General features: G+C 40.2%; 1 protein-coding gene across 1 annotated transcript in view; it reads right to left on the reverse strand.

Annotated features, from left to right (window-relative positions):
- Positions 1 to 26,955, reverse strand: part of rsrc1 (arginine/serine-rich coiled-coil 1) — a 120,692-nt gene that overhangs the window by 37,602 nt on the left and 56,135 nt on the right. Inside the window, exon 6 of the mRNA XM_085370453.1 lies at positions 26,885 to 26,936. Coding sequence (XP_085226579.1) covers positions 26,885 to 26,936 — 52 coding nt within the window. The remainder of the gene's footprint in view (positions 1 to 26,884; positions 26,937 to 26,955) is intronic.

Raw genomic sequence — 26,955 nt, forward strand, 5'->3', positions numbered from 1 at the left:
TGGTTAACAGAGGAAACAATCAAGTTATTAAAATTATTATTTTATTTCAAAGGGATGAGAGCGACTGTGGTCTTGGTGCACAAACATGAACTGTCATGAAAACACACTCAAACCTGACGCTCCTAGGAGAGAAGCCCTCAACTTTGTAGACTAGAGCCTTCATTATCTCAGGTACAATTTAATAGATTTAACTGCAGTTCTATGAGAAACACAATAAGACTTTCTATAAGCTATTAGCCAGTTATTTATCAAATATTTTCATTTTGTCTATGTAATATGCAGGATAAAATAGAATGTACTAACCCAGAGACACTGACCTGAATAGGTTTGATCAAAAACAACAAATATCAAAAGATTTGGCAATTTGTGTTCAACTAATTGATTAATCGAATAATAACAGCTGCAGCTCCATTTCAAAGACCGGCGATAAAGCTGGGTCAAAGCTAAAACGTTCCCTCGTAAACACCTCGTTGCACACTCTCACCTCTGCGCATCTCTTGCTTTCATTCTCTCATAGGCATCTCTACATGAAAGCTCAGCCAGAGCACGGAGACCCTTCCTCACTCACACCAGGAGCACCACTGCTGGAAAGAAGCCAAGCATCCTCCCTCTTTCTGTCTCTCTTATGTTCATGTGTGCCGTCCCTTGCCCTCTCTATGTGACATACCACAATGTGTTAAAAAGACCCATTTCAATCACTTTTTGGTTAAGAAGTTGGATCCAAACACGGGTGCTCTAAGGTAAACCTCTACACTACCTCATAACTACGCAATTTGTACATGATTCCTTGATATGATGCCAAAAAACTAGGAGACTAAGGAATTCCCTGTTGAGTGGAATTACCTTGCCATAACTTAATCATCTTCCCGTACGGCAGCAGCCTATCAGAACAATCTTCACTATTACCACAAATGTTATAAACACGCAATGTGCAAACCAGGAAAATGCAATAAAATCAGACTAACTACCTGAATTTTTTTAACCATAAGAATATGCGTTGCCTATAAACATCTCTAAATACACCAGGCAGTCTTATCACCAAAGTAAATGTACAAACTGGACCACAAAGGCAGAAAACAGAAGAAAAGATCAAGAATATAAGCAGCGAAACATAATGTAAAGAGAGAAAATGCACTTTAACACATCTGAAAAGGGGAGCAGTTGGAGGGTTCTGACACGGGCTGGAGCGAGACTTTGCACTGCCTCTTGTTGATTGTGAATGGCAGAGCAAGTTTACTCTGGCAGTTGGATCCAAAATGGAGTCTGACAGCTTTGTCAGGGAGTTTGAGCAGCTCAGTGGCAGGGCACGAATCGGGATGATTCCATCCCTTTCATCTCCAAATCGCCGGCGTACGTTCGTGAAACCTCCACGGTAATAAAAAAAAAGAGAGAGAGGGGGAAAAAGAAAACCAGCCTGGCATAGCGTCGGGGATGACAAGCGATTTTTTCGAAACACTTGTCAAAATGGAACACAGAAATAAAGCAAAAAAAAAGAAAAGGGAGCAAAGAACGGGAGAAATGGCAGACCAAAGTCTGAACGAGCCAGACGCAGAACAAACATGTCAGGAAATGTTAGCACTCACCTCAAAAAAACACCAATATTAATAATCCTAACAGCCATTCCTATCTTTTTCTTTCTCTTCCCCTTTCTTTTCCTTTTGCTCCTCAAGATACTGCTGCATTAAAACCCTCTGTGTACCATCACCCTGGCCTCTATACAATCTGACCACCTTTGCAACCTTTCAGTCTCTTATTTCTTTTTTAACAGATCTAAAAATATTACTACTGTCAGGAACTTTAAACGCTCTCATGGCCTGTTTATTCTGTCTTTGAGTTTCACGAACAGTTCGTTCTCCAAATTCTTTACTTTTCTTCGGGAGAGTCTGAGGAGAAACAGCTGAGAAATGTAAAGACAAGCCTATAGCTTGTGCTTGAGAGGAGAATAAAGGAAGTCTTACTCGTACTGCTTTGTACTGTTACGCTCCCATATCTTTATCCCTCTGATCCCTCCTGCCTCTATCTGCCTGCCTCGCGTTTTTTTTTTCTTTTTCAATTTACAGGATTTGTCTCTGTGTGTCTGACAGTGAGAAGGATGAGGTACAAAATTAATCTTTATCCCCGTTTTGTTGTGTTTCCTCCTCGTCAACAATGCATGTCAGTAATTAGCTGGCCAGTTTGGTTCCAGGCTTTTCGATGGGTGCCTCCGTTTGCCAACTTCTGCCTTTTGTTCTTGCCACACAATACCGCCCACTCGCCCTCGGTGTCTCTCTCCCTCTCTCCTCTCCCTGCCTCACACCCACACAGGGCGTTACACAATCTATCCAAATGTGCTTCGCTTTAAAACCCCATTACTTAGCCCCTCTTGTTTTGTTCAACACAATTAAAAGAACAGACCATTCATGAGAACTTAGCGAGCCGCGCTCTGCCCCTGTCTTCCCTCTCCTCTCTTCTGTGGTTCAGCGTTGGCCGAGGAGTTACTGTGAACAGGCCAGCTTAGTTCCCCTAATTCCCTGGGTTTTGTTTGCATATAGGCTTAGTTTGGTTCCATTTGAAACTACTCAATGCCATGCCTCACCCCCTGGCTGTAACCAGACCAGTGAGCAACTTTAAAGATCAGCCAGCAGAATGGAAACAGGGAAGTCTGCACACAGACACACAGCTGACGAGCCCTTACAAGGTCAAAGGGGACCAGCATCTAAGCACTGACACACTTCAAAAGGGTGGCAAACTAAGTAATGACAACCTGGCCAGAGTTTGGCAGAGGGTTTGTGAGTAATTGTAGGCTGCTGGCATCTACACAAGTGTGTTAGCCTTACAAGACAGGTTTAACTCAAAGATAAGTCTATGGGTTAGTTGTAGCCAGAAGGTCCAATCTGATCCACAGTGTGATTTAAAGAGGCATCCATAGAAAGTATGAAGTACAACTACGCTTCCAAAAACACTGGGACTCTGCAAATAAAAACAGAATGCAATCATTTGTAAACCATTCAAACCCTTAAAAATCTTAAAACAGTGATGTTTTGTTTATTATTTGATGATATTAACATCTTTCAAGAACTCTGTGACAAAGGTCATCAGATTCTAAAAACATCTGGTGGAACATCTGCCAGCAATTCTTCTATTGTGATACTAAATTTACTGTTTGTACAAAATGTCACAATAGGCTTTTAGAAAATCAAGATTGTACTGCTTACTGAAGCCTCAGACATTTTTTTTTTGGTAATGAACATTTTTGGTTTAGTTAAGTTTGGCATTTTCTTGTGTTGAATGTAAAAATATAAATGGTCTTTCCAGGACACACTAATTAAAATTTCAGAACAATACATTTATCTTTTTCCAAGAAGCTGAAGATGATTACACTCTGTAAACTGACAATAATGACAGGATAAGTTTAACAATTTCAAAAAAAATTTATTCACCACAAACACAGAGAAACATCAGCTCAATGTTACGCTGTTATTTGTCAAGGTGAAGGCCTCAAACTGAATTACATGATCACCTGAACGTCCATGTGTCTAAATACAGTAGATACAGAGGCCTGCATTTAGCCTTTGTTACAGAAGAAGACTGGCACTGCCCACCAAATGACAGGTGTGATGCTATGGGCGTGTTGTCTCAAGTTGGAGAAGGCCCTATAATTTACTCCTGACAAGGCTTTTAAGAACAAACACGAATAATAGCTTTAAAGTAGAAACCAGGAAACTGTTAATGTGTGCGTGCTGGCTCCTGACAGCGAGCACAGCAAATATCCACCTTGTTTCTTTTTTCCCCCCCCAAACAGCAACACAGAGGAAATACAATCATCTAAGAATGCTAAACATGTGCAAAATGCTGAGAAGAATCAGCAAAATTTAGACGTTCCATTAGCATTCATAATCAGACATCTGAGCCATGTTTTCCTCCTGTTGCATCACAGTGCAAGAACCAAGTTAATCACCTCAATCTGACAGCGACACATATCAGTATCACTAGTGTGCATTTAATGAACCAAAATCCCAAATAGTTCTGCTTCACACAACACAGCTTGGCTGCATTTGTGCTCACTGGATGAGGGCTCTTTGTTGTGGTTAGAAAATTAGGTTTAACTCATTTTGTCGTTGAAAATCGGTAACAACACCAAAGATAGTTTGTATTAATCATTTGACCATTGCATTCGGGCAATCCTGTTTAAGCTTAAACCACTTAATCATGTTAATTAATAAAACAACCCTTTCCTAATAAGATAACACCAAACTTACATATATTAATGTGATGGATTGTGTGTAAGAAATTGAATTGTTTGGGGAAGACTTCAATTGCTTTGACTTAATATTCATAGTTATCCAAACAGCAGCAACTGTTGCAAGTTTGGAGAGAAGGCAGTGTAAGCCAAAAAGGGTATGATTTGTTTTCCACTCCATGTAACTACTACTGCTAGTACGAACGTTTCCCTGTTTCTGTTGATGTAACCCTTTGTGTGAGTTGATATTGATGTTCCTTCAAATATAATCCCCCCCCCCGCCCTCAAAAAAGGGGGTAAAACACAGATAGAAGAATAAAACTGGCTTAGAACCACTAATTACATCAATGCTGAAAGGAAATCATTGATCAACGGTATTATGGGAAATTAAACTGCTCCCCAAAACTGGATCAAAGTGAATGAAGTGGCTTAGTGGGGTTTCACTTGGGCTCTACAGATGGGAACCAGGATTATCACCCCCAGACACACACACTCACACCAAAACACACATCATGATAGTGATGCTGTAGTATGTTACAGGCTCAAATGATGGACACATGTTTTCCAATGCTGTAGCCGTTCACACTTGCATGCAAACCAAATTTTGCTTGCTTTTATCAACATGCGCCTTCAATCAGTCCACGCTAAATCATCCAAACTCTGCAAAACCTCAAACTTTACATGCTCTGTCAACACAGTTACTTCAACACAATGATGCAAAGAAAAATAACTGTTTTAAAATGCAGGCCTGGGCTGGTGTGCACAGGCCTTCTGTGGGGTCGTCCACTGGGAGAATGAATAAAAGAAAGGGGCCCCTGCTGGTTCATCTATCCATTTATTAGTGCCCCTAGACCAAAGTAATCTGTTTCTCCCGTCCCAACAGCTTCACCACTGGTCCCTTAAGGGCGCCTGGCCTGCTGCTAAGAGACCTCTCTAAGTGTAATTAGTGGCTCCCAAAGCTGCAACACACATACAAAGAAATAATTCTGGTACTTTTCAGACCAATGATTAGATTTACGTGGCCTGCAGTTTTTCAGATATTTACTTGATTAAGAAAAGATTTCCTGATTTTGCCTACCACTCTAATAATAGATACATTGTGACAATATGTGTGATTCATGTACATGTAGCACCTAGAGGAGCTAAAAAAGAATCTACGTTTAAGCTTAAATACTTTACAGAAAGAGGGATATGACTGGGAATCTTTAACTTTTGCGTCTTCCCTATTTTGACTTTTGTATAGAAAGTGCACACCAACATGTGTGAGTAATACAGTACAACAACAGTTGGACACTTGGTCCCTTAACAACAGGAGAAGTCAAGGGTTAATAAGATGAAGGTATTAGAGCTGGCCTTCGCTTGAAGCAAACTAGTACTTAAGGGAGGCCAACTGTTTAAATGGAGGTAAGGGCTCACACTTTCCATTGGCTTATGGTCAGAAAGTTAGAGACACACTGATTGACCAGCCAGGGACTGGAACCATTTTCTACCATCTAGCTGATTTCTGGCCTAGATTGATTTCTGTTCAATTATGAGCCAGTCCGTTTTATGCATGAGCAACACGGGCACTGCAGCACACACACTCACAGTTTCATGCTAAAGTGTGTTTAGCATGGAAGCTAAGACATAATATTTGTGACAACAAACTTAATCAGGCATTTAATTCACCTTCACCCAGGAGAACAATGACATTTTAAAGAAGCTAACAAAGGCAAAGTGGCTAAAGTTAATGCTATCCAGCAGCCTCGGTATGAGCAAAGGATTAAAGCAGCTACAAGGACAATCATGTAGACGAGTGAAAAAGATAAAAGTAACACTGCAAAAACATGCAAGTAACTGACATTTTTTGCGTTACATAAATCAGTTGCACCTGCTTTTGTTCGGTAAGTTCAAATGTGTCAGGTAAAAGTGCGTGTACAGCTGCTCATTTTCAGTTGATTATTTGTAGCTATTTCCAGTAGCAGAGCATTTTCTTTTCTTTTCTTAACATACTTAGTGCAGTTTTAGAAAATTTTACAGTTCCTCTAAAATAGTTGTTTGTTGTTGTTTTTTTAATAAAAATAATATTTCATATTTTGTTGTATGTATTTGCTGTCGGTTATTTACTCCATCACTTTTAAACACTTGTCTAATAGCAAACTGTGTGGACATGATGACGACAATGGTAGGAGCTCTATTGTCAAAGAACCAACATAAATGGATAAATATTGATCTGATTAGTTCTGAAATCAGTCGGACCAATTTTGAAATAAACACCCTGAAAAATATTTAACCAACATGTACACTTCCAAATATGTAAGACATGAAAACAGAGCCCCTGAATACAATTTCTGCACCTAAAATGATGTGTCAATAAAAAAATCTGTGACTCACCTGTGGGATTATATGTTACCTAAGGCTTGTCCCTTACTGCCCAAGGGGTTCGCCACAGTAGATGGATCTGCATGTTTGATTTGGCATAGATTTTAAGCCAGATACCCTTCCTGATACAATCCTCTCATTTATCTGGGATTGGGACTGGGAGGACACAGGAAAGACGATGAGGAGGCAAGGTGGTGGAATGAGGGAGTACAGGAAAGTATTCCAAGGAAGAGGTTAGCAAAGAAAAAGTGGGATAGTTAGGGAGATGAAGAAGTAGACAGGAGGTGCGACATATAGCAAAGAGAGAGATGGAAAAGGCTCAGTGAGTTACTGTGTGAGAAAAAAAGACAGACAGGCAGAGAGCTGGAAAGCTGGAAAGGATGTGCAGCAGGTTAGTTTAAATAAAGGATAGAGATGGAAATGTATTAACAAGTGAAGATAGTGTGTTGAGAAGATGAACCATACCATGAAAATACGGAAAATGAATTGTTGAAGCTACGCTAGGAAGAGAGGTGATGATCAGCGAGCAGCAATAGGGCTTCATGCTAAGAAAGAGCACTACAGATGTGATGTTTGTTTTAAGAGTATTGATGAAAAAGTATTGGGATGGTATTGGCACTGTATCATTATGGATTTAGAGAAAGCTTATGCTAGGGTGATCAGTAGAACTTGAAATCAATGTGGAGACTAGAAAACCTTGAAATTGTTCTTAATACTTACGTTTTGGATATCTGTTTATAGCAATTAGTGTGCGACAAATAATGCTTTTATAATTAGATTTCACGTGGGAAACTTTGCACTTGTTCTAATACTGTATTTACTATGACAATGCGATTTATGAGTGGTGTTTTCATGGTCAGCAGTTAAAACATTATACCCCTTAAACCTTGTTCAGATTCAAAATCATGTGCATAAACATCCACTGATAAGAACATTTGGCTCAGTCAGTACTACCTCTCCAAAGGTAACCCCAAAACCACCTCAGTGGTTCCAGCAGCTGCAGGAAGTTACAGCAAAAATCTCTGAAAACTCAATAATGACACAGAGGAGCTCACACGGAAACACAGCAAGCAGCCACTTAGTACAAAGTTAGCTACATCAACTCCACTTGTACTTACATTGTGCCCCAATCTACTTACACTGGCAAATCCAGGGCTTACATTACGCAGAAATAAGCACTGGATATTGGCAGAATGGGCTTATCCAGTCATTGTTTTAACTGGGCTTTTCTGAGAGAATTTTCAGGCCTACTGTTTAAAAAAGAAAATATTGAGGACAAAAATAAAGTAGTCGTTGGCCACCGTCTTCAGGAGATGGAGTTCAGGGGATTCAGAGGGTGTTAAGATGATTTGGAGGCCTTTTCTCCTATCAGATCATCTAAAATGTAAGTGATTACACCGGTAATCAGCTGCAAGCCCACACTGGCACAGTCTGTGTTTAAGAGATAAAGGCAGAGAGAGTTAAGAATGAAGAGAGAGCCAGAAAATGAGAGACCTATGAGATACACAACGGAAAGAAAGAGGAGTAAGAAGGTGGCAGATTATTTCTCAATATTATCACACGCCAGGATGGCCATTCTCCCTCTACTTCAGCTTTCTCTCTCACACTCTTGCTATTCAGAGATTCATTTGTGCTTGGCCAAACAAATAGCTGACACTGGCTCATCAAAGCTTTGGATTGGCAGTCTGGGCCAAGTGGGGCTGTTGACAAGCGAGGGCAGTGAAAGCAGAGGAGGAGAGGAAAGAGCAAGACAGAAAGAGAAACAACAGAAATCCCTACTGTAATTCCCCAAACTGTAATCCACTGGGTTTAATGGCGTATGTGTGTGTGTGTGCGGGGATTATACATTTATCATCAGTGCTCATCCCTACTCTCATACCGTTGTGTGTGTGTGTGTTGGTGTGTATGACAGGAGAAAAGCCAACTTGTATAGAAGGCCCAACAATGCCAGTAGAGGGATTTAATCCCTCACGCTCTATCATATAACCACATATCTTGGCCAATTCAGAATAACAACTACCCCATTCAAGGTGGCTGATCCCACCGATTAGCCCTGAGATGGAGACAACCCCCAAAACAAACACACACACACACACACACACACACACACACACACACACACACACACACACACACACTTACTTTCCTCCGCATCTCTACCACAAGTCAAACATACTGCACATTTTGTCAAAAGTGAGGATCCCTCCCTCTTGCTACTGTGTGTCCATCAGTCTTTCACAACTCATCTGTTTCTCACTATTAGTAAACTGGTTCCAGAAGGAGTAATCAAGACTCCCATAAGCTTGTTGAAGTCCATAACCTCCATCAACTCAAGGTCAAAGGTTACACCTGGGTGTGTAAAACCCTGGCAGGTTTTTTAACGCAGAAAGGCGACTTAAAGGTTTGCTGCTGTTAGAAACAAGATTACACATTTAATTCACCAATGCAGCACAAACGATCTCAGATATAAAGATTGTATACAAACCTCTCTCTCTTTCTTACACACGGATTAGGTGTGTGTTTAGGTCTCCTTTAGAGACACAGGAAATCAGAGGTTTACAGTATTAGCAAAGCAGATTACAAAAATAGGTGACGCTAGTGAGGTTAACCCACATCTGCAGGACTTTCAAGCCAAACAGAGGCTTTGCTTGGCTCAGAATCGACATTTGGAGGGGAACTATACAAAGCACCGAGTATGATTGGTATGTACAGTAAATGCAAATAAGACTATCCCCTTATTAGACATCAGGCTACTTGATAAACAATAATGTGTAGAATGTTTCCTTGAATAAAAAGCCAAATTATTTTCATAACAACATTCAAGGAGGGAGGTTATGAGGGTGGATGAAAGCTTTTTGAAAGGGGCACCAAAAATCTTTCTATCCAGGGAAAAAACTGCATATTCAACTAGTGCGAAACACCCCAAAACACTTGTACTCGATTTATGCTTTTGTAGGGAATCTACTTCATAATTTGTGATTCGAGGAGAACCTCCTTTTCACCCTACGCCATAACCTGACCTGCACCTCCCAAGAAACGTAATTACACGTTAGGTTAACTCCGCCCACAATGATGGAATGGTGTGGAAAGTTGCGCTGTAAAGTTAAGAGGGGTTTCTGGCTCCGTTTTAAGTTAGGATGTAGATTTCCAGCAGAAGTCTATATCAAGCTTTAGAGACAGATTTACTAAGGAGTTGCACCAGCGCAAACTGGGCTTTAAAGCATTAAAAAAAATATACTGTCTGTATTAACAAAGAGCGTGCAATGACAAGATTGCGTGTACAAGGTGGGAACTCTGACAACTGACCCTGTTACATATGTATTACGGTTAAAATACAAGGAGAGGAAACCTAATTTGCTACATTTTGCAATTCACAATTTACTGCTAATTACGCCAATATTTTATGCCTAAAATAGGCATGTTTTATTTTTTTGTACTTAATATTAAAATGAACTGAATGCACATTTAAAAACAGCACAAAATTTGTAAACCCGTGAAAGTAATCACACCTATGAGCACTATTTGAGAATTGCACTTTTTAGTAAATAGCTTGAAGTAAGAATGAATCAACATAATAAGTATGAGTATCTGACCACCTGTGGTTGAATATTTTGAGTAGTTAGTGGAAAAGCCTTACTTGTTGATCAAAAGAGTGATCATTCATGCCTCTATGTTTAAGTATTTGGCAGATAATTTGTATTATACAGTAGCCAGTCGCCGGTTCACTGGTCAAAGCCAGCCAAAACTAGCACTGCCGCACACAAAACACTATCAAACAGTAAATCATGCCTTCATGAAGTGTGCAGTCTCCAGTTTTGGTTGAAACTGGTGATTAAATGTTGATTCAGGGAGTGAGAAGTATTTCTGTTCTTTAGTTGAACCTCGCTTAGTTCAACAGTGAGAAAAAACATAAAAACAGATAAAGAAATCTGCATTAGCAGAACAAGGATTTCTTACTGAAGCAAAAAATTTTACCTCCCTGAATCAAATCCTTTCCAAATGAAAACTGTACATCAGCACTTTGATGTGAAATTTATGCATTACTGCAGCAATCGGTTACTGGACTACAAAGTAGCGAAGACATCACTATAACCCCCCATTAGACACAACAACCAGAGCAGAGATTTGGACTCTAAGTAACCCTTTATATGTCACACTGAACCATGTTGCATCCTTTAAAATTCACGGGCTGTTTTTGCCCATTTACTCCTTCAAATTGAGGACTCAAGTTTAACTATGAAATGTAACCATCTAAATGTCCTGAGTGTTACTGAACTGTATATGATGACAAATGCCGAATAATGGTACAAGGAATACAAAATGCTGCATTAAACAAATAACTCAGTGGAACAAACTAAGTCCTAAACTTTAACCTGTTGAGTCGTTTGTCGATTTAGAAACATTAGCGGTGTAGGTGCTGAGACCAAAGCATCCTTGGCCGTCGTGACCTCTCAGCTATGCGACTGTCGCTTAAAGCCCTGGGCCATTTGGGGATTTTGAATGTGGCGTCTAGATAGCTAAAACATGTCCATAAAGCTGCAGCTCAAGATTGCTTTCCTTTGAGTATGAACAGAGCTGATCGCATCAATCTCTGCTCTGGAGCTCTGCGGCTCGGATTGGCTTCGGCTTTTGTCCACTGGCTCTAAAAGGACATGAAACAAACTGAGGGAGACAGATTAGCCTTTGGTAACAAGGGATAATGTTCAGCACATCAGAAAAACATACTTTCACCATCAGCAGATACAGGCCCAGACATCTTTCTTTTAAGCTAACACACTCTAATTCATGGCACGCTGACACTCACACAAATATTCATACACTCAACATGTGTCCTGCAGATGTAGTAGCTATGAAACAAGGCCCTGTTCTCTGTGTGTATATGAGAGAAAGTGCGAGGGGGAAAGAGAGCAAGAGAAACAGAGAGAGAGACAAGAAATACCTGAAGAATGCAAATATATGAGGGGAAGAAAGAAGGGAAATTAAATGAACATTAATTCTCCCACAGTAATTCCCTCTTCTGAGCACGAGGAGATGAAAGAGCAGTAATGCACTTTCTGATATTTATTTCTCCTTAAACACAAGGCTGGAGTTCTGTTCTGGTACACTGGGCCTTGCTTGAGAGGATAGGGGCACCCAGGGGCCCCTTAGTGCCTGGTTTACTAATTAGACTTAAATATGCAAGATTGAGCCAATTGAGGATTAATTAACTGTTTATTTCTCTTCACTCCTTCTACTGGACCCACTAGACTTGGGTAGGATGAGCATAAGAAGGAGCGCTGGGTGTGGCTGCTTGGACAAGTGAGCAGTTTAGATGAGTGCGTGTATGGGTGTGCGAGGCCCACTGTAAATAGTGTGGCGGTAATGCCTTTTTGAACGAGTGTGGGTGGATGTCTCTGTCATCGGCCACACAGTGGAGAGCTGTTCAAGTTGTTATGTCTGCGTGTGGATTGCAAATGACTACAAGGCGGTGGCATGAGGGGACAGTAAGGGAAAACCTGAGGAGCAGCTGTAGCTGAAATATGATGAGTAGCTAAAAAAAAGAGCGTCAGAGGAAGAAAAACAGGAAAAACAAAAAAAAACCCCTCTATATATAGATGTGGGTGACACGACAACAGAGGAGCGAGACAGAAGCATGTAAAAGGATACAGGAGAGAGAACTAATAAGGTGAGTGTGTGTGTGTCAGTTGGGATTGTTGTAGCAGCACAATCTGTACACAATTAGGTCTCCATTAGAAGTTTAAAACAACTCATGACTTCCATCTGTTCCTGAGGCCTGGAACGTGAGATTGGAGACGACAGGTGTCTAAATGTTTATCAGCCATGCTGCATTTATTCCTGTGTCTCTGAGTTAGGAGGAAAAATGACCCACACTAATCTAATTCAAACTAACATTCACTTTGGAAGGTTGCTGGTGTGGCAGGAATAAAACACATGATGTTCAAAACCACTCCAGTCGGTACAGTATGAACATTGGCATGTGCTATTTAACTCCTCAGCCTCGTGAGAATAAACACATGCGCACATGCTGATGCATCAATCTTACAAAATGAAGTCAAAATACGTAGCTAACACTTAGAAAGTCAGGGTGTTAAAAAGATGTTGCTGCCCATTTAGCTACAAATCTGAAATCAGCAGAAGAAATAAGCAGGTAGTACATGCAGCGACCTTTGGCTAATAACATTCAGCTGAATGGCAGGGAGAAAACGGTTAAGTGTACACTTAAGCATCTGAGCAATTTGAAAATCTCTGTTGGTGGAAACTCCATGGAAAAGTACAGTAAGCTACACAATGTAAGATTCCCAACTTATGACTGCACCACTATACTTTACACAGTAAAGTCACATTTCAAGCATGTGACTAGATTCCTGCTAATCAGATCTTTTTCAAGTTCAGGCAACACATACAAAGGTTACACACTTTATTTGCCCTTCAGCTCCTGTGGTTAGATTTGAACACACAATCTGAAAAAAGTACCAAGGCTGACCTTTGATTTGAGATGGTTTTATGTCAGTAGTAGAAGAATTGTATGAGAAACAGTGATCGTCTTGAATTTCCCATTTTACATCATTAAGTTATTTATAAAATAGTTTCCCTTGCTGCAGTGCTACTGTTGAAAGAAGGGGGCAGTAAAGCACCTACAACACCATGAAACAACAAGAAGAGAAGAACGACATGCTAATAAAGATCAGGCCTCAAACTGACAAAGTGTGCAAGTAAAATCAGGAAAAACATGCAAAGCCAGCCAACGACAGCTGTTAAAAAGATCTGGGTGGAGGACTAAACACAGGCGAGCTCCAGCACAAACAGTGCCAGGTAAAGCTAGCATGCTGCAAGTCTGCCACAGCCAATACGTGGTCATTTGAGAGCAGCAAAGCCAATCCTAAGAAAAAGTAACAGACTTTCAAACGCAATACCCAAATACAAAAGTATAAAAGTATTCGGAAACGTGGCTATTCAATGTTTCTGAAGCAGATTCTTCTTGCATCATTATTTTCTACTAATTCACATTGATATTCAATTTGCATGAGTATATATGAGATGAATGCACACGAAAAGGAGATGATGCAAAAAAAAATAAAAATCTCACAGGTATTAAAGTTTTGCAAAATCAAAAGAAACCAAGAATACTTTAATCTGCATGTATTCGTTTTCTTAGTCATATGTATGTCCAGTACATCATCACAGTAGTTGTTGCAGTATGGCAAGAGTGCTCAGGCGTTAACAATTTGCTTTTAGAATGATTTAATATAAAATGTATCTAAAATTAAACAAATAAAATACACAAACATAACCGCTCTTACAGTAAACATTCACCACTGCCTGTAATGATGTTTTCCTCCTAAATTAAAAGCAATGCAAAAAAATTGCAATTTATTTGAAATTATTTTAAGTTTAGAAAAAATGAAAGAAGAAACTACAAGAAAAAAGATAAACAGACAAAAATAATGTTCAGTTATTTTCATGCAGTAAACAACATTTTAACAGATTTAGCTAGATTTTGTGTTTTATAGAATAAAATCTGAAGCTGGGTCATTTAACAGGAGCAGCAAATGAAAGTGAATAACAGACAGCAGCTAACTGTAGGCATTAAGCTTGACATAATTTAATTGGTCCTGAGTCGGGATGTAAACATAAATACCAATGACAATCTTCAAAGTCGATTATATCGCGACAAGTTTTTTTTTTTATCGGTGTGTCCCGCAGGACCTCGGCCATTAATCCACGAGCTACATCATAATCTCCCTCTGCTGGCCATTAAACCCCCTACCTTTTCCTGATCTGTAAAATCAGCCCCTTTCCTTGATACACCTCCACATTTTGGTCCCCTGGGGGAAGCCGTTGCTCACTGTTGAGGAGTTTTACACTGATTTGTTGCCAATTTGTTGCTTTCCAGAGGAAAAAAGTAAATGTAATAATGAGGGGGGAGAAATTCATTAAACATGCAGAAAATACTTTTCAAGAACAAGAAAAAGATTCACGGGGATGTTCATGCGGCGCATAATCATGCCTCTGTCTGCTTGGCCCGCGACTGCATAAAACATTGAATCTGGGGATGAACACGTTCTGCTGCTTTGGACCCTCTTCCTCTAAACACTCCATCCCCACTCCTTATTTTCCTCCCTCCCAAATCCCTCTATCTTCCTTTCTATCCCCCCCCCTCTCTCGAGATCTTTCTCTGCGACTGCCAGAAACTACAATCATAAAATTATTAAAATGCTGTTTGGCTGCCATTAATCAGTAATGGTGATAAATCCTTGTGTGGGAAGTGACAGAGCATTAGTTACATACCTCTTGGCCTCAAAGACAGAGAGTAATGAGCCACGAGCCGGACCGGGTCAATCATAAACTCATCAAATGCGTCATTTAATTTCTTCATTTAGACAAACACAATTTGTTTATGGGAAAGATATCAGGTGTTGTGGAATGAGAAACAGCGCTGAAACGCTGGTACATTAATCAGGGCTTGATTACACGCGACTCTGCGGTTGTTTATCCTAATTTCATTCATTTCCATCAACAAAGCAAACACAGACGAACACAGCCATTAGTGATGGTTGGGGATGGCACAATTACAGCCTCGTATTAAATAAAGTGATGATGAATGGTCCAATACAAACTAAAACAAAGGGGTTTTTATTACTTCAATTCCATCCCAGCCTCGCCTTCCTGTGTGTGTGTGTGTGTCTGTGAAGCTTCGCCGGTGTGAAAGGAGAGAAGCTGTTTCAAATTTATTACCAGAGGAGGACATATTGATGAGAGAAAAAGAAAAGGGAAAAATAAAAAAAACTTTGTTATCATATGCAACCAACAGCCAAAGGACAGCGTTATATACAGCAAATCCTCTGTTACTGCTTCTAATTGAAATCGGTGGGTGAGCTTGTTACAGAAGCAGCTCAACCCCAGAAAGTGACACACAGACACATGCATTTATCGATACACACACAAACACTAGTTTAGCATAAACTCGAGTGTACACGTACCCCCAAACAACCCCCCTACACAAGCTGATAAAGATGAAAAAACTAACAGCAAAGTTCGATATTTTTCTTGATCATGTAAAGCTTCAAGAAGCTCAACCAGCACGTCTGCGGCTTGTTGATGCCGGCTTGCGAAAAGCTACAGAACCGCACGCGGTGTTTTTCTCCAAACCACTCACTGTTAGCCATAACAACACCCGACACCTCCTTTAAATATAGCTGTAAAGTTAGCCATGTGTAATTGTATAATGCTGCACTCGTTTCAACAATATCATAATTATGCACTTGCGTGATTTGTAAACCTCTCACAGAGCAGAGGCACATTCTGGGGAGTACAGTAGATACTCAGTTTCTTGCCTGCAGCCATGAAAACACAACTTGTTTTTACACTTTTACATATTAAATGAGATATAATTTGTTTGTTTGTGAGCTTTGGAGGCGCTGGTAGGCAGATTCGGTTACATTTACACAAAGCTTGACTAGCATTTGCTTGGATTTACATTTGTCATTTCCTGTGACTCAGTCATGCAGGACTGTAGCACAACAGCTGAGGCTCTACATGCTGGCATGAAGAGATGCTAAATTTGAGCTTAACAAGCTCTGGAGTTTTTGCCACTGATAAATAATAATGGATTGCATTTATATAGCCCTTTTCGGGACCCCTCAAAGCGCTTTACAATACCACTATTCATTCACTCTCACATTCATACACTGGTGAAGACAAGCTACAGTTGTAGCCACAGCTGCCCTGGGGCAGACTGACATCACCAGTAGGCGGTAGGTGAAGTGTCTTGCCCAAGGACACAACTACCGAGACTGTCCGAGCCGGGGCTTGAACCGGCAACCTTCCGATTACAAGGCGAACACCCAACTCTTGAGCCACCTTAGTTCCTCTAGCCTGTATATGTATTCATCCATATTGAGACAGCTCCTGAATAAATGTCTTTCTTCTCCTAAGATCTCAGTCACAAATGTCTAGAGACCAGTCGGCAAACTCCTGGCAACCGCCAGTTGCTGTGGGAAAATATGCATTTCTAAACCAGTCCTTGAGCGTCTGCTTGAGGTTGTTGCAATAAAAACTTGCTTCCATCATGGGAGACAGAGTTGTCTGCACTTGCCAACAACTAACAAGTCTCTAGCAATGTGTGACTGGAGCCCAACTTACAGTTTAGATTAGATTTAAGTGACATCAAACAACCCTTGACGCTTGTTCCTTTGACCTGTGCTAGTTATCGAATGCACTGTTACCCAGTCTTGGAAACAGCCACTGTAGACATGTCTGCCTTCTCTTAATCTAATTCAGCAATATTTCCTTCCACTAATCATGACACTGTTAAACATAAAACCATGCTGTAAGCTGTTTCAGCCATTTTCTTTTCACTGACAAATCATATCAGCCTGGTTTCGAATCTACTTTTGATGACGATACAAACATTAAAGTATCTCCAAAACAGGACATTTAACCAAAACAATCTACATGGATAAATACCATTACAGGCCAGAGGAAAAATAATACACCTTATCTATTCAATTACCAAAACGGCTATCAAAAGAATGCAGCTGGATGTGTGCAGAATCCAAGGTTGTTTCAGCCTCCCATCCGAACATTCATTCAGCCATTTTCTGTATCTGCTTATTTGTATTCACGGTCACAGTTGGGCTGCGGCTTGCACTGGGCAGAAGGCAGCGAAACATCACAAACACACATTCGGGCCTATGAGCGTTTTTTAATTTCAAACACACCTCACCTATGAACCTTTTCTGGCCTGTGATACGAGACCGGCCGAGGCTACAGACAGGCTACACGTCGGTCCAACTGGACAGTTTTGTTGCCGATTCAGATCACACAAATAACCTGCATGAAATTTCAACACAGCCGATCTTCATTTAAACAATTACGCTCATTCCAAAGTTGGAATGACGACTAGAAAAAAAAGCGGTTGAATATTTCCATGTGAAAATTGGAGAGTGTTAAAATCTGACTATATATATATATATATATATATATATATATATATATATATATATATATATATATATATATATATATATACATGATTCATCAAATGGCAAATGCTTAGTAACATGGTGATGTTATTAATGACATCACAGAGTTTGTTTCTCTTCAGTTCATAGCAGAGGGGGAGGGGGTTTGCAGGTAAAGTACTTTTCAAAAACCCAGCACGCATGTAGAGCCACGTTGCCGAAGTAGCACTATCCCACTCTGCATAAATTCACTGAGACCAACAATCATGATTAACAACCACGGCTACTGGAACAGCCAAAACACGATTGCATTTCTGGCATAATTGTATGGCCCCGGCCTTAACATGAAGACTAGTGTGTCACAGGGTGGAAATTATTCCAAATCACGAAAGCAGGAATGCACAGGTCAACACTTTGCTGCAATCTATTTATGTCTAATCCAGGGCCAATTGGACAGCTACATCTATTAAACGCCTGCAGAAATATTTACAAACACAAAGTGAGGAGATGGGGTGATCCTAAAAACCAAATGATATCACAGTACGACCTGCTAAAAGATTCACCTCTCCACCGTCTTCCCTTGCAAGAAGAAAAAAAAATGCCCTAGACACAAAATCTTTTGCAGCAATACCTTTCACATGGTGAGAATTGCAGTACTGCTGCTACACACGGTCTTTACTCTTTCCTTCTAATCTTTCTCTCACGCTCTGCATTCTTTGCATTCAGCCTCCCTTCTCCACCATCTTCCAAAAAAAGCCCTGAATGCCTGCCAGTGGTCCAAGGTAATTAAATTACTTAGCAAAGTTTACTTAACAGTAAATGGTTAGCAAAATTTAAGGTGATTGCAAATTTGCTTTCATTTCACTTCAATGGCTGGCCTGTTTAAGGCTCGTCTGCAAATAATTAGCACATACATTTGCATCAAAATCGTTTAAACCATATGTTGCAAAATTATGGAAAACAGCAAATTAAAAATATTCCTTTTCTGTTATGGAAATGCCTACATGTTGAGAGGAGAGAAAGAGAGAGTTAGAGCGGGAGGGAGGAGGGAAAGATATCACCATGTGTCTCCAAACACCAACAACAAGGAGGGGAGAAAAAGTAAAGGAGGAGGAAGGAGGGTGCAATAATGATTCAGTTTGGATTTGAACACACTCATAACGATCTTTTTCAAGAGCTCACCAGATGCTGTTTGAAATCTGCCCACAGAAGAAAAACAAAGCTTTCCTCAATCTCTTACTCTCTTTCTCTCTCTCACACACACACACACACACACACACACACACACAAAGAATCAGAGAACTTCCTCTAAGTGGCTCTGTCTGGTACAGTATATACTACTCCCTAAGGCAGGGCAAGGAAAGCTGTACATTAATTTGACAAGTAGTATCGACAACCTGAACCCTCAGTATCACAGAGAAGGATAAGTAAGGCTAAAATAAGTGACAATAAATAAAGGCGATTGTGGACCCCAGCATCCAAATAACCTAATATTTTCTCAACTAATGAAGTAATTATTTAGTCAGTACAATTCCAGAAAGTAAAAGAAGAAAACCTCAAATGTTTTGTCCAACCCACACCCTCCTCAAACCGAAAAATATTGAATATATAATGATGTTAAGATAGAAAAACGCAGCAAATCTCCATGTTTTGAAAGCTTTAACCAGCATGTGTTTCACATCAATAAACAGAGTTATCAAAATAATTGACAAGTGACTATCTGCTGATCCATTCGTCAGTTAATCTCCTCTGTAGCCAATTATTTTTAGTTACCGCTGCACCTACCAGTTATTTGCATGACGGGTTTGTTGAAAATATTGTTTGATTAAATGTTTGACAACAAAATATTGACAACTTGTGAAAAATGTCCACAGTTAGCAAGGGGTGCAAACTGACAAAGAAATGACTCAAAAAACCAGCGTAGATTCCTGTTTAAAGACTGCACCGATAATCAAAAAAGCTCCAGATACATTTTACTTAAATAAACAATTAATACAGTGTATGTATACCTTTTAATTTAAAAAAATATAATAATTAAAGCGCAATAAAAACAATGAATAAGATGAAAACGTTACACAAAGCTCTGGACCGATTGATGAAGAGCTTCCTGTTAAAATAAGTGAGGTTGATAGAAGTTGATAAACTTATTGTAGAGGAGCAGTCACGAGGACCAAATTCTTCTCAAAATCCTTAAATGCTTATTCTTTAAAGGTGGAGAGAACTCATCATTTAGCCAAAGTTAAGACTGCATTCGCGTTTTGCAGTGTTGCTGTTGAATTTTTGCCGTAGCTTTAATGTTAAATCAGATAAACTGTTCCCGTACCATGGCAATGCAGGAAAAGCAAGAAAGCAGGACATGAAAAAGCGTAGGATGCAGTTGGACCTGCGTTTATTATACCCATAAAACAAACCAAAAATCAATTGGCACATAAACCTCGTATCCGTGCAGTCATTTGCTCAATCATACCCCCTCCCCACGACTGACAGATGCCTGACCTGAAAGACTTCCTATTGAAAATAGAGATTACTCGTAAGTATAGATGAACGCACATCCAGTTCTTTTTAAAATTCACACACACCCTTAAAATGTGCACTTCTTTCGAGGGGGTTTTGTGGATGCTCACTATATGGTATAGTTTTTAAAGTGAGCTTGACAAACCCTTCCACCGATCACATGGTTATCAGTGTGTGTTAGGGGCTGTTTGTTAAAAATCTTATTCAGGTATCGGGGTCTTGTATAAGTGCAGGCCCCATACTCACTCTCTCTCGCTCCCTCTGCCTCAGAGACATAATTACGAGTGTTGACTGGAACAGTGAGGTAATGGCACATAAATCCAGCTGATCAATGGTTACGGAGACTAAATTACAGGACACTCTTGTCCCATTATCCTCTCAGAGGACAACAGGAGATGCATTCCTGCAGAGATGCAAAGGAGATTTCTGCTGCAGTTGTGTAATTTTTTCCTTTATTTGAATACGCTGGAAGCAATGTTGTTACCTTTCTAGCTTTATGATCACACTAACAGGAAACCAAACTGTATATCAAACTACACTCTCTGTAATTCCACTAAACGAATACAATGTTATAGTAAGGCTTTTAAAACATGAGCAAATATCACTTAAGAAGCTATTCTTTGACCAAACTTTTATTGTTAAATTAGGAAAGCAAAACATGACTGTTATAACAAGAGAGTAAATTACAAAAAGCATAGAGTGTTGTCTTTAAATCAAACCATTATGTATAATTGCTTATAATGTTTTAAACCAAGAGATTCCCTGATTCTGATTGCAGAGCACCCTAGTAATAGTAAACGGGCATACATTTAGACTGAATGCGAGCGAAGGGGAACGTGTAGTTAGGAGTTATTACAGGGTAATTCCCTTGTGTTTTTACAGAGAAAATCCCCTTTGAAATGAAGGTCATCACTTGTGTTTGTGACAATCATTTCAGTCATGTCATACAAAGAGTGTTGCCACAACTGGAGTGACAGCAAGGTGATGAAGATGGATAATGCGATAACTACAATTCGCCGCCTAACAAATCCTGTGCTGCAATCGCGTGCAGATTGCTCAATCTAAGTAGATGGCAATAACAGTAGAGATAATAAAAAACGAAGAAAGACCAAGTTTATAAAGAAAAGGTATGTATTTGAGTGAGGCAACAAAAAAAAACAAACAAAAAAAACAAAAAAAAAGGACTGGGTCTCGCCTCCATCGCCCAGTCCCCGTCACCTCTTATTCTATCAGAACAAAGGGCGGCAGCCTCCTAAATGCGGCGCATTAGCCCTTTAGTTCCAGAGGGGGTAAGGTGACACCCTCCATGTATGTGGTCTGTTCAGCACACATCTGTCAGGGCCTAAGGGGGTGGGCAGGAAGGGGTGGGAGGGACAGCAGGACCTAGACGCACAAGGAAGACGGAGGAAAGAAGGAGAAAGCTCAAGAAAAAGGGTGTGTGTGTTTTTGGGAACCCTGCTGTGACCAAGAAGCCTAATACCCTGTATTTACTCTGGATGAATTAGTCCTATCGTATGATGCTGCTAAGCTTCGCTGATCACGCAACGCTTTGCGTCTTCAGTAAAAGACACGCAAACCCAAACAGAAGAGACTGAGACACTTCAACAGACAAGCTGATAAAAATAAATAAATGTGCACCTTCGTACCCTGGTAGCAGCGGTAGTGATATTTATTAAAACTGAATTAAACATGTAACGCTGAACGACTGGTCTCTGAGACTTCAACAGGACTTGTTCTCCGTCTCGCCTCTTAATTTCATTTTAGTTTTTACAGAACGCCATTAAAAGCAAACATAAACACGGGATTTCAACTGACATGAACAGATATCAACAGTGAATTTATCAGTTACTCTTACTGACTCAATAAATCAAGATTTGTCCTTGTTAAAAATAATGCTACTTGACTTGGAATGTAACATAATTTCATAAAAAGGCAATAAGTTTCAGAATAATTAGTATGAAGAATCTGGACTACATTTAAACTTGACCCGACTGGTGATGAACAGTCCAGTCAAGTTTACTTGACGCACTATTACTGATGAAAGTTGGAGCTTTTTTTTCCTAATCAAAGCTGTATTTTTTAAAAAAGAGGCATCGATACAAAACAGCTGCAAATTTGAGCCTTTTGTATTTCAATATGACACATGTGCACGAACACTGCTTACAATCAAAAAGTACATTGGCCAGACATTCAAATACATATGTCTTATTATTCCTTATTAATGTTAAGTGTTAGGTGTTTTCATTATAACTTAAGCTATGGAGTTATATATTTTCATTATAACTCCATAGCTTAAGTTGAAAACTGAAACAATGCTCGGTTTTTCAGCTAGGTGTTAAACTGACAGAAGAAGTTAATTCAGACCAGTGAAGCCCTTCCAAGTTCAAGCCTCTGATGAGATCTTAAGGATTGTTTGTTTTGCTGCTGTCAAAGGTTCAAATGGAGGGAAGAAGGAGGTTTTGATGACCCTTGGCCCTCAGGTCCTAAGTGGGTGTTCTGCAAACACTCCCTATTGACATGTGGATAAGGAGAGGCCCGCTGCTGAGCACAGTACTTATGTTCATTTGAGTGGAAATGGACACTGCTATGAAAAGAGCCAAGAACCAAGCAAGTGGCTGAAAGGAACAAGAGTATTAGATATAGTAAGGGTGTCATGGTTGCTGTGTGTCTGAATGGAGGTATGTATGGATCGAATAAAGTGGTTTCTTTTGTGTTTGTCAGCTTTGAAAACAACAAGGCTCCTATACTTCTTATTTATGTGTGATTTATGACGACTCAGTATGTCGCTCAAGAGACGTACTTATGAATCAGGGGAGAGAAATAAGTTGTGCTGAAATCCAAATGAATCAAACATATGGAGGGTGTCACACAGTGTTACTTTGGCCTCTATGTAAATTGTACACTGCCCAAATAAATCCAGATGAACTTCCAGAAATGACAGCCTTCCAAAAAGTTTTTCCGTTTTCTGTCTCATACATTTTTTGATAATCCACACTAGGGAAAAGCAAGCACTATATAATAATATATAATAACAATAATAATGAAAAAAAATGCTTTAAATGGCGTATATCATAAACAAGATACAGAAAAGGTTTCTCTTTATATATTTTGGAACGATGAATCACATTCAGAATGTAATAAATAAAATGTCTGCATCCTGCTATGATGCAACATTTACTATAAATTCTATGTGCATAAGAATTATTACATATATAAATATTGAAATTTTGATCAGTACCTTATTATTGATTAAATTATGATAAGCAAGTTTGGTATGGAAATACGGGGTGTACTCTGTGAGTGTGTGTGTAGGTGTGTGCGTGTTTGATATGTAGGCCAAGCAGGAAGTGACCCATAAACATATCCATCCAGCTCTTTCATTGGGGGCCAGTGTTGCCCTCCTCATCCCGCTCCACCCACACACACACACACACACACACACACACTCTCAAAGCCCCTAGTGAGCGCTAAGCAGGCCAGCGGGCCAGCCGAGGGGGCTCATTACAGGTCCACAGAGCCCCCCAACACAAAGGCCTGAGCCGCTTTAGCCATGGGATGATCTGCTCTCTACTGACTAGAGAGAGTCCATAGACGGACAAAAGGAGGGAGGGGAGGGAGGGGATGGAGAAAAAGAGGTGAAGGAGAGCAGAGATGAGGAGAGGAGAGGAGAGCCGCGGGCTTTAAGGATGTCAGGAGACCCCGAGAGAGAAAGCCTGGCGGGCGCTCAGAGAGGAACGGAGAGAAGGAGGAGGAGGAAGCTTAAGCTCCACGGCTACGTCAGGACATTAACATTCACACAACCTCCCAACATCTGCTGCTTCCTTCTCGCCTTCCATCCCTATCTCCCTCTACCCGCTAACAACGCTGGAACAAAGACGGTGAGGCAGAATGAGCGGACAGATAGACGGAGAGAAGAGAAGCAAAAATGGGGAGAGCAAGGAGAGATATGAGCCAGATGAATTAAGAAGATTTGGCAGCAAGAGACTTAGCAGCTGCAAGTTCAGAGGATTTTAGAAGTAAAACTAAAAAAAAAAAAAAAGACATCCCTAATAATTGTAATTATACAAATGTGATGAAATTACCAAGGGCACACTGACTAAAACTGAGGGCAAAAAGCTGAAAATAAATCTGAAATAAAAACAATTATAAAAGTATTAAATATAAAGCATTTCATCAAGTTAAAACCGTTTGCCTATTTGTATTTTATTATGGGTCTTTATGAGTGACATGATCACCCGAAGACCTGATACAGGCCAGGCTCGGCTCTATGGTGGAGACAGTTTCTGACTGAGCCATAAAACTGTTCTTCTGGAAGCCTCCAGGAAAGAGAGGAAAAGCAGAGACATGTCCAGCGCATTAAACCCTCTCCTTTAGTCCTGCGTCTGGCCCTGAGCCTGTGTCTGCACCAGTGTGACCCAATGCACTCAAAGCCACATGCTCAATTTTATGATGCTTCACCGCCATTAGTACAACATTAGCCTTGAGGTGGCAGTGCAACGAGCTGGGCCTATACAAGAATACGCATAAGAAAAAGAGAGAACTCAAATATTTCTAAACTAGTTCCCATTCTTTAACAAAATAAATGTTAAAAATCACCAATCCTCACATGTAAACTATGCCAATTTAACATATGATGGAGTATGTAAGATATGGCTCCGAAAGTTAAAGTTCAACTGAGTGAAATCACATCAAGGGATGGCAGTGTTGTTCCGTGGCCTACGGCGAGGGTGAACAAGTCTTAAGTGAGCTAAGTATGTGGCTGGCGGGTGCTTTATAGATGATGTATAGATGCTTCGTTCTTTCATATATTTCCTGTGGTGAAATTAGAGCCCTGTTCTGAAGTGCTGTGTGTGTGTGTGTGTGTGTGTGTGTGTGTGTGTGTGTGTGTGTGTGTGTGTGTGTGTGTGTGTGTGTGTATGACTGTAAACATGAAGACATCTTTCTCCACAGTCAATCTCTGCCTGTCACATCTGGCTCGCAACTCTACCCCTCGAATACACACTGGAATATATACACCGTGTACATGGTGACATCTATGACTTATGTACTGGGAGGAGTGTTTGAAATTAAGCTGCAGTGAATATGGGCCCAGAAGCACTCAAAGTGGAGAGTGTGTGTGTGTGTGTGTATTTGTCTGTGTGTGTGAGAGGTAGTTGTAATGTATGTGGGGAGGGTTGCTTTGACTCTGTGCAGAGGAAAACAACCATGAAACCCATTCAGGTTCACAGTGGAGAGAGACAAGAGACTGTGGCTTAATCCCAAAAGGTTTAGCAGTCCAGCTGGAAAACGTGTTTAAAATCTTTTTATTTTTTTAATTTAACATATTTATCACTGCATGTAAAAGTGGTCACCTGTTGGTTTCTTGACTACTGTCTCGAAGCCTTGAGTTTGGCATTTTAGTCAATTATAGTTTTCTTTGGGAGCTGCAAATGGCCAAATTTGGAAGTGAGGGTGGCTCCGACGCTATCACCTAGTGCTAATTTGCTGGGTTAGTAAGGTGGACAGACCGTATGAGTGCATTGCAAAGACATAGTTAGCTACTTTCTTGACCAATTCCAATTTTTGAGAATGCTAAACATTGGTGAAGCCGCCCAGTGGCTACCTATAAGTACTAGCACAACTATTACAGTAACTAGAATTTCACCCACTGAAGGCACTGCAATCGACTTGGCCAACATGGGAAAGTAGCACATTTAACCAATCAAAACACTCAGCTGTGACTTTAATATGTAGCTACATCAAAAAGGGTGCCACACTATTTCATTTAAATGAATTGGCACAAATAATAATTTTACAGTGCACAGGTTTCATCAGGTCCCACTCACACAAACCGAGAGACAAGTTGGCAACCACCGAGCAATCACTGAGCAACCACCAGTTGTGAGGGAAAACTGTGTAGTGGTTGGTGGATTCTGCTACTGCTGCCTATTGCTGAGTGAAATGAGATGAAAAGTTTTTATTTCACCCAAATCATTCTTGTGATTGTTTTTGTCGCTAGCAGATTGCCACAAGTGCCAGTGTTTGCATGGAAGACAACAACTTGTCTGCAAACTGTTGCCAACTACTTGTGGAGCAGTTGAAAAACTACAAAAACTGTGACACAAACCAGAAACAGAGAACACTCGCCTTACAACTGTGCCACACTGCTCCGGTCAAGACATGTTAAACTTTTATTTTGAAGGCAAATGCTTGACTTCGAGTCTTTGCAGACAAGTCTGCATCTTCCATGCAATCTATGGTCGAATGTGACAATCTGCAACCAGTGCAATCTAGCTTTCAAGAACATATACCTCTTCACAATCATTTTCAACTAGCAACTGCCAGCAACCAAGTTGGGGAACACACATTTTTTTCTCACTGGGTGACGGATGGTTACCAGATGGTTGCTAACTGGTCTCTAGGACTCCTACAGGGAAGAGTCAGTGGTAATCTCAAGAAATGATCAATAATCACTTTAAAATAAAAATAACAACAGCAACAAAAAAGAATGTTGCGTTGTTTTTCTGAACACATTACTGTAAATAATTTGTAAATCCACTGCTTTAGTGTTTAACCTTAAGTACTATCAAAGGGTTATTTGTCTTTCAATTAATAAAAGGGAGACTGACAGTGGACCGACTGACCTATACTGACATCCCTAGACTGATGAGTTACAGTGACAGAAAATACCCACTTCTGCATAGAAATTACTGTACTGTACTGTCAGACTACAGATGTGCAGCACTGCAAAGTATTTTTACATACTTCCACAGATTCCCGACATGAGGGCGCAACATTTCTGAGCCACGCTGTGACAAAAATAAAAACATTAATATTATCCACTTACCCGCAGCCTGCAGGACCAAATGCATTCGAACCTTAGCCTGCTCTGCTGGAGTCTGCAGAAGAGTGACAGAC

This window comes from Diplotaxodon limnothrissa, linkage group LG14 (assembly GCF_057381915.1).
Source record: "Diplotaxodon limnothrissa isolate DT_005_m linkage group LG14, D_limnothrissa_male_GT1.1, whole genome shotgun sequence".
In the NCBI taxonomy this organism is placed as follows: Eukaryota; Metazoa; Chordata; class Actinopteri; order Cichliformes; family Cichlidae; genus Diplotaxodon; species Diplotaxodon limnothrissa.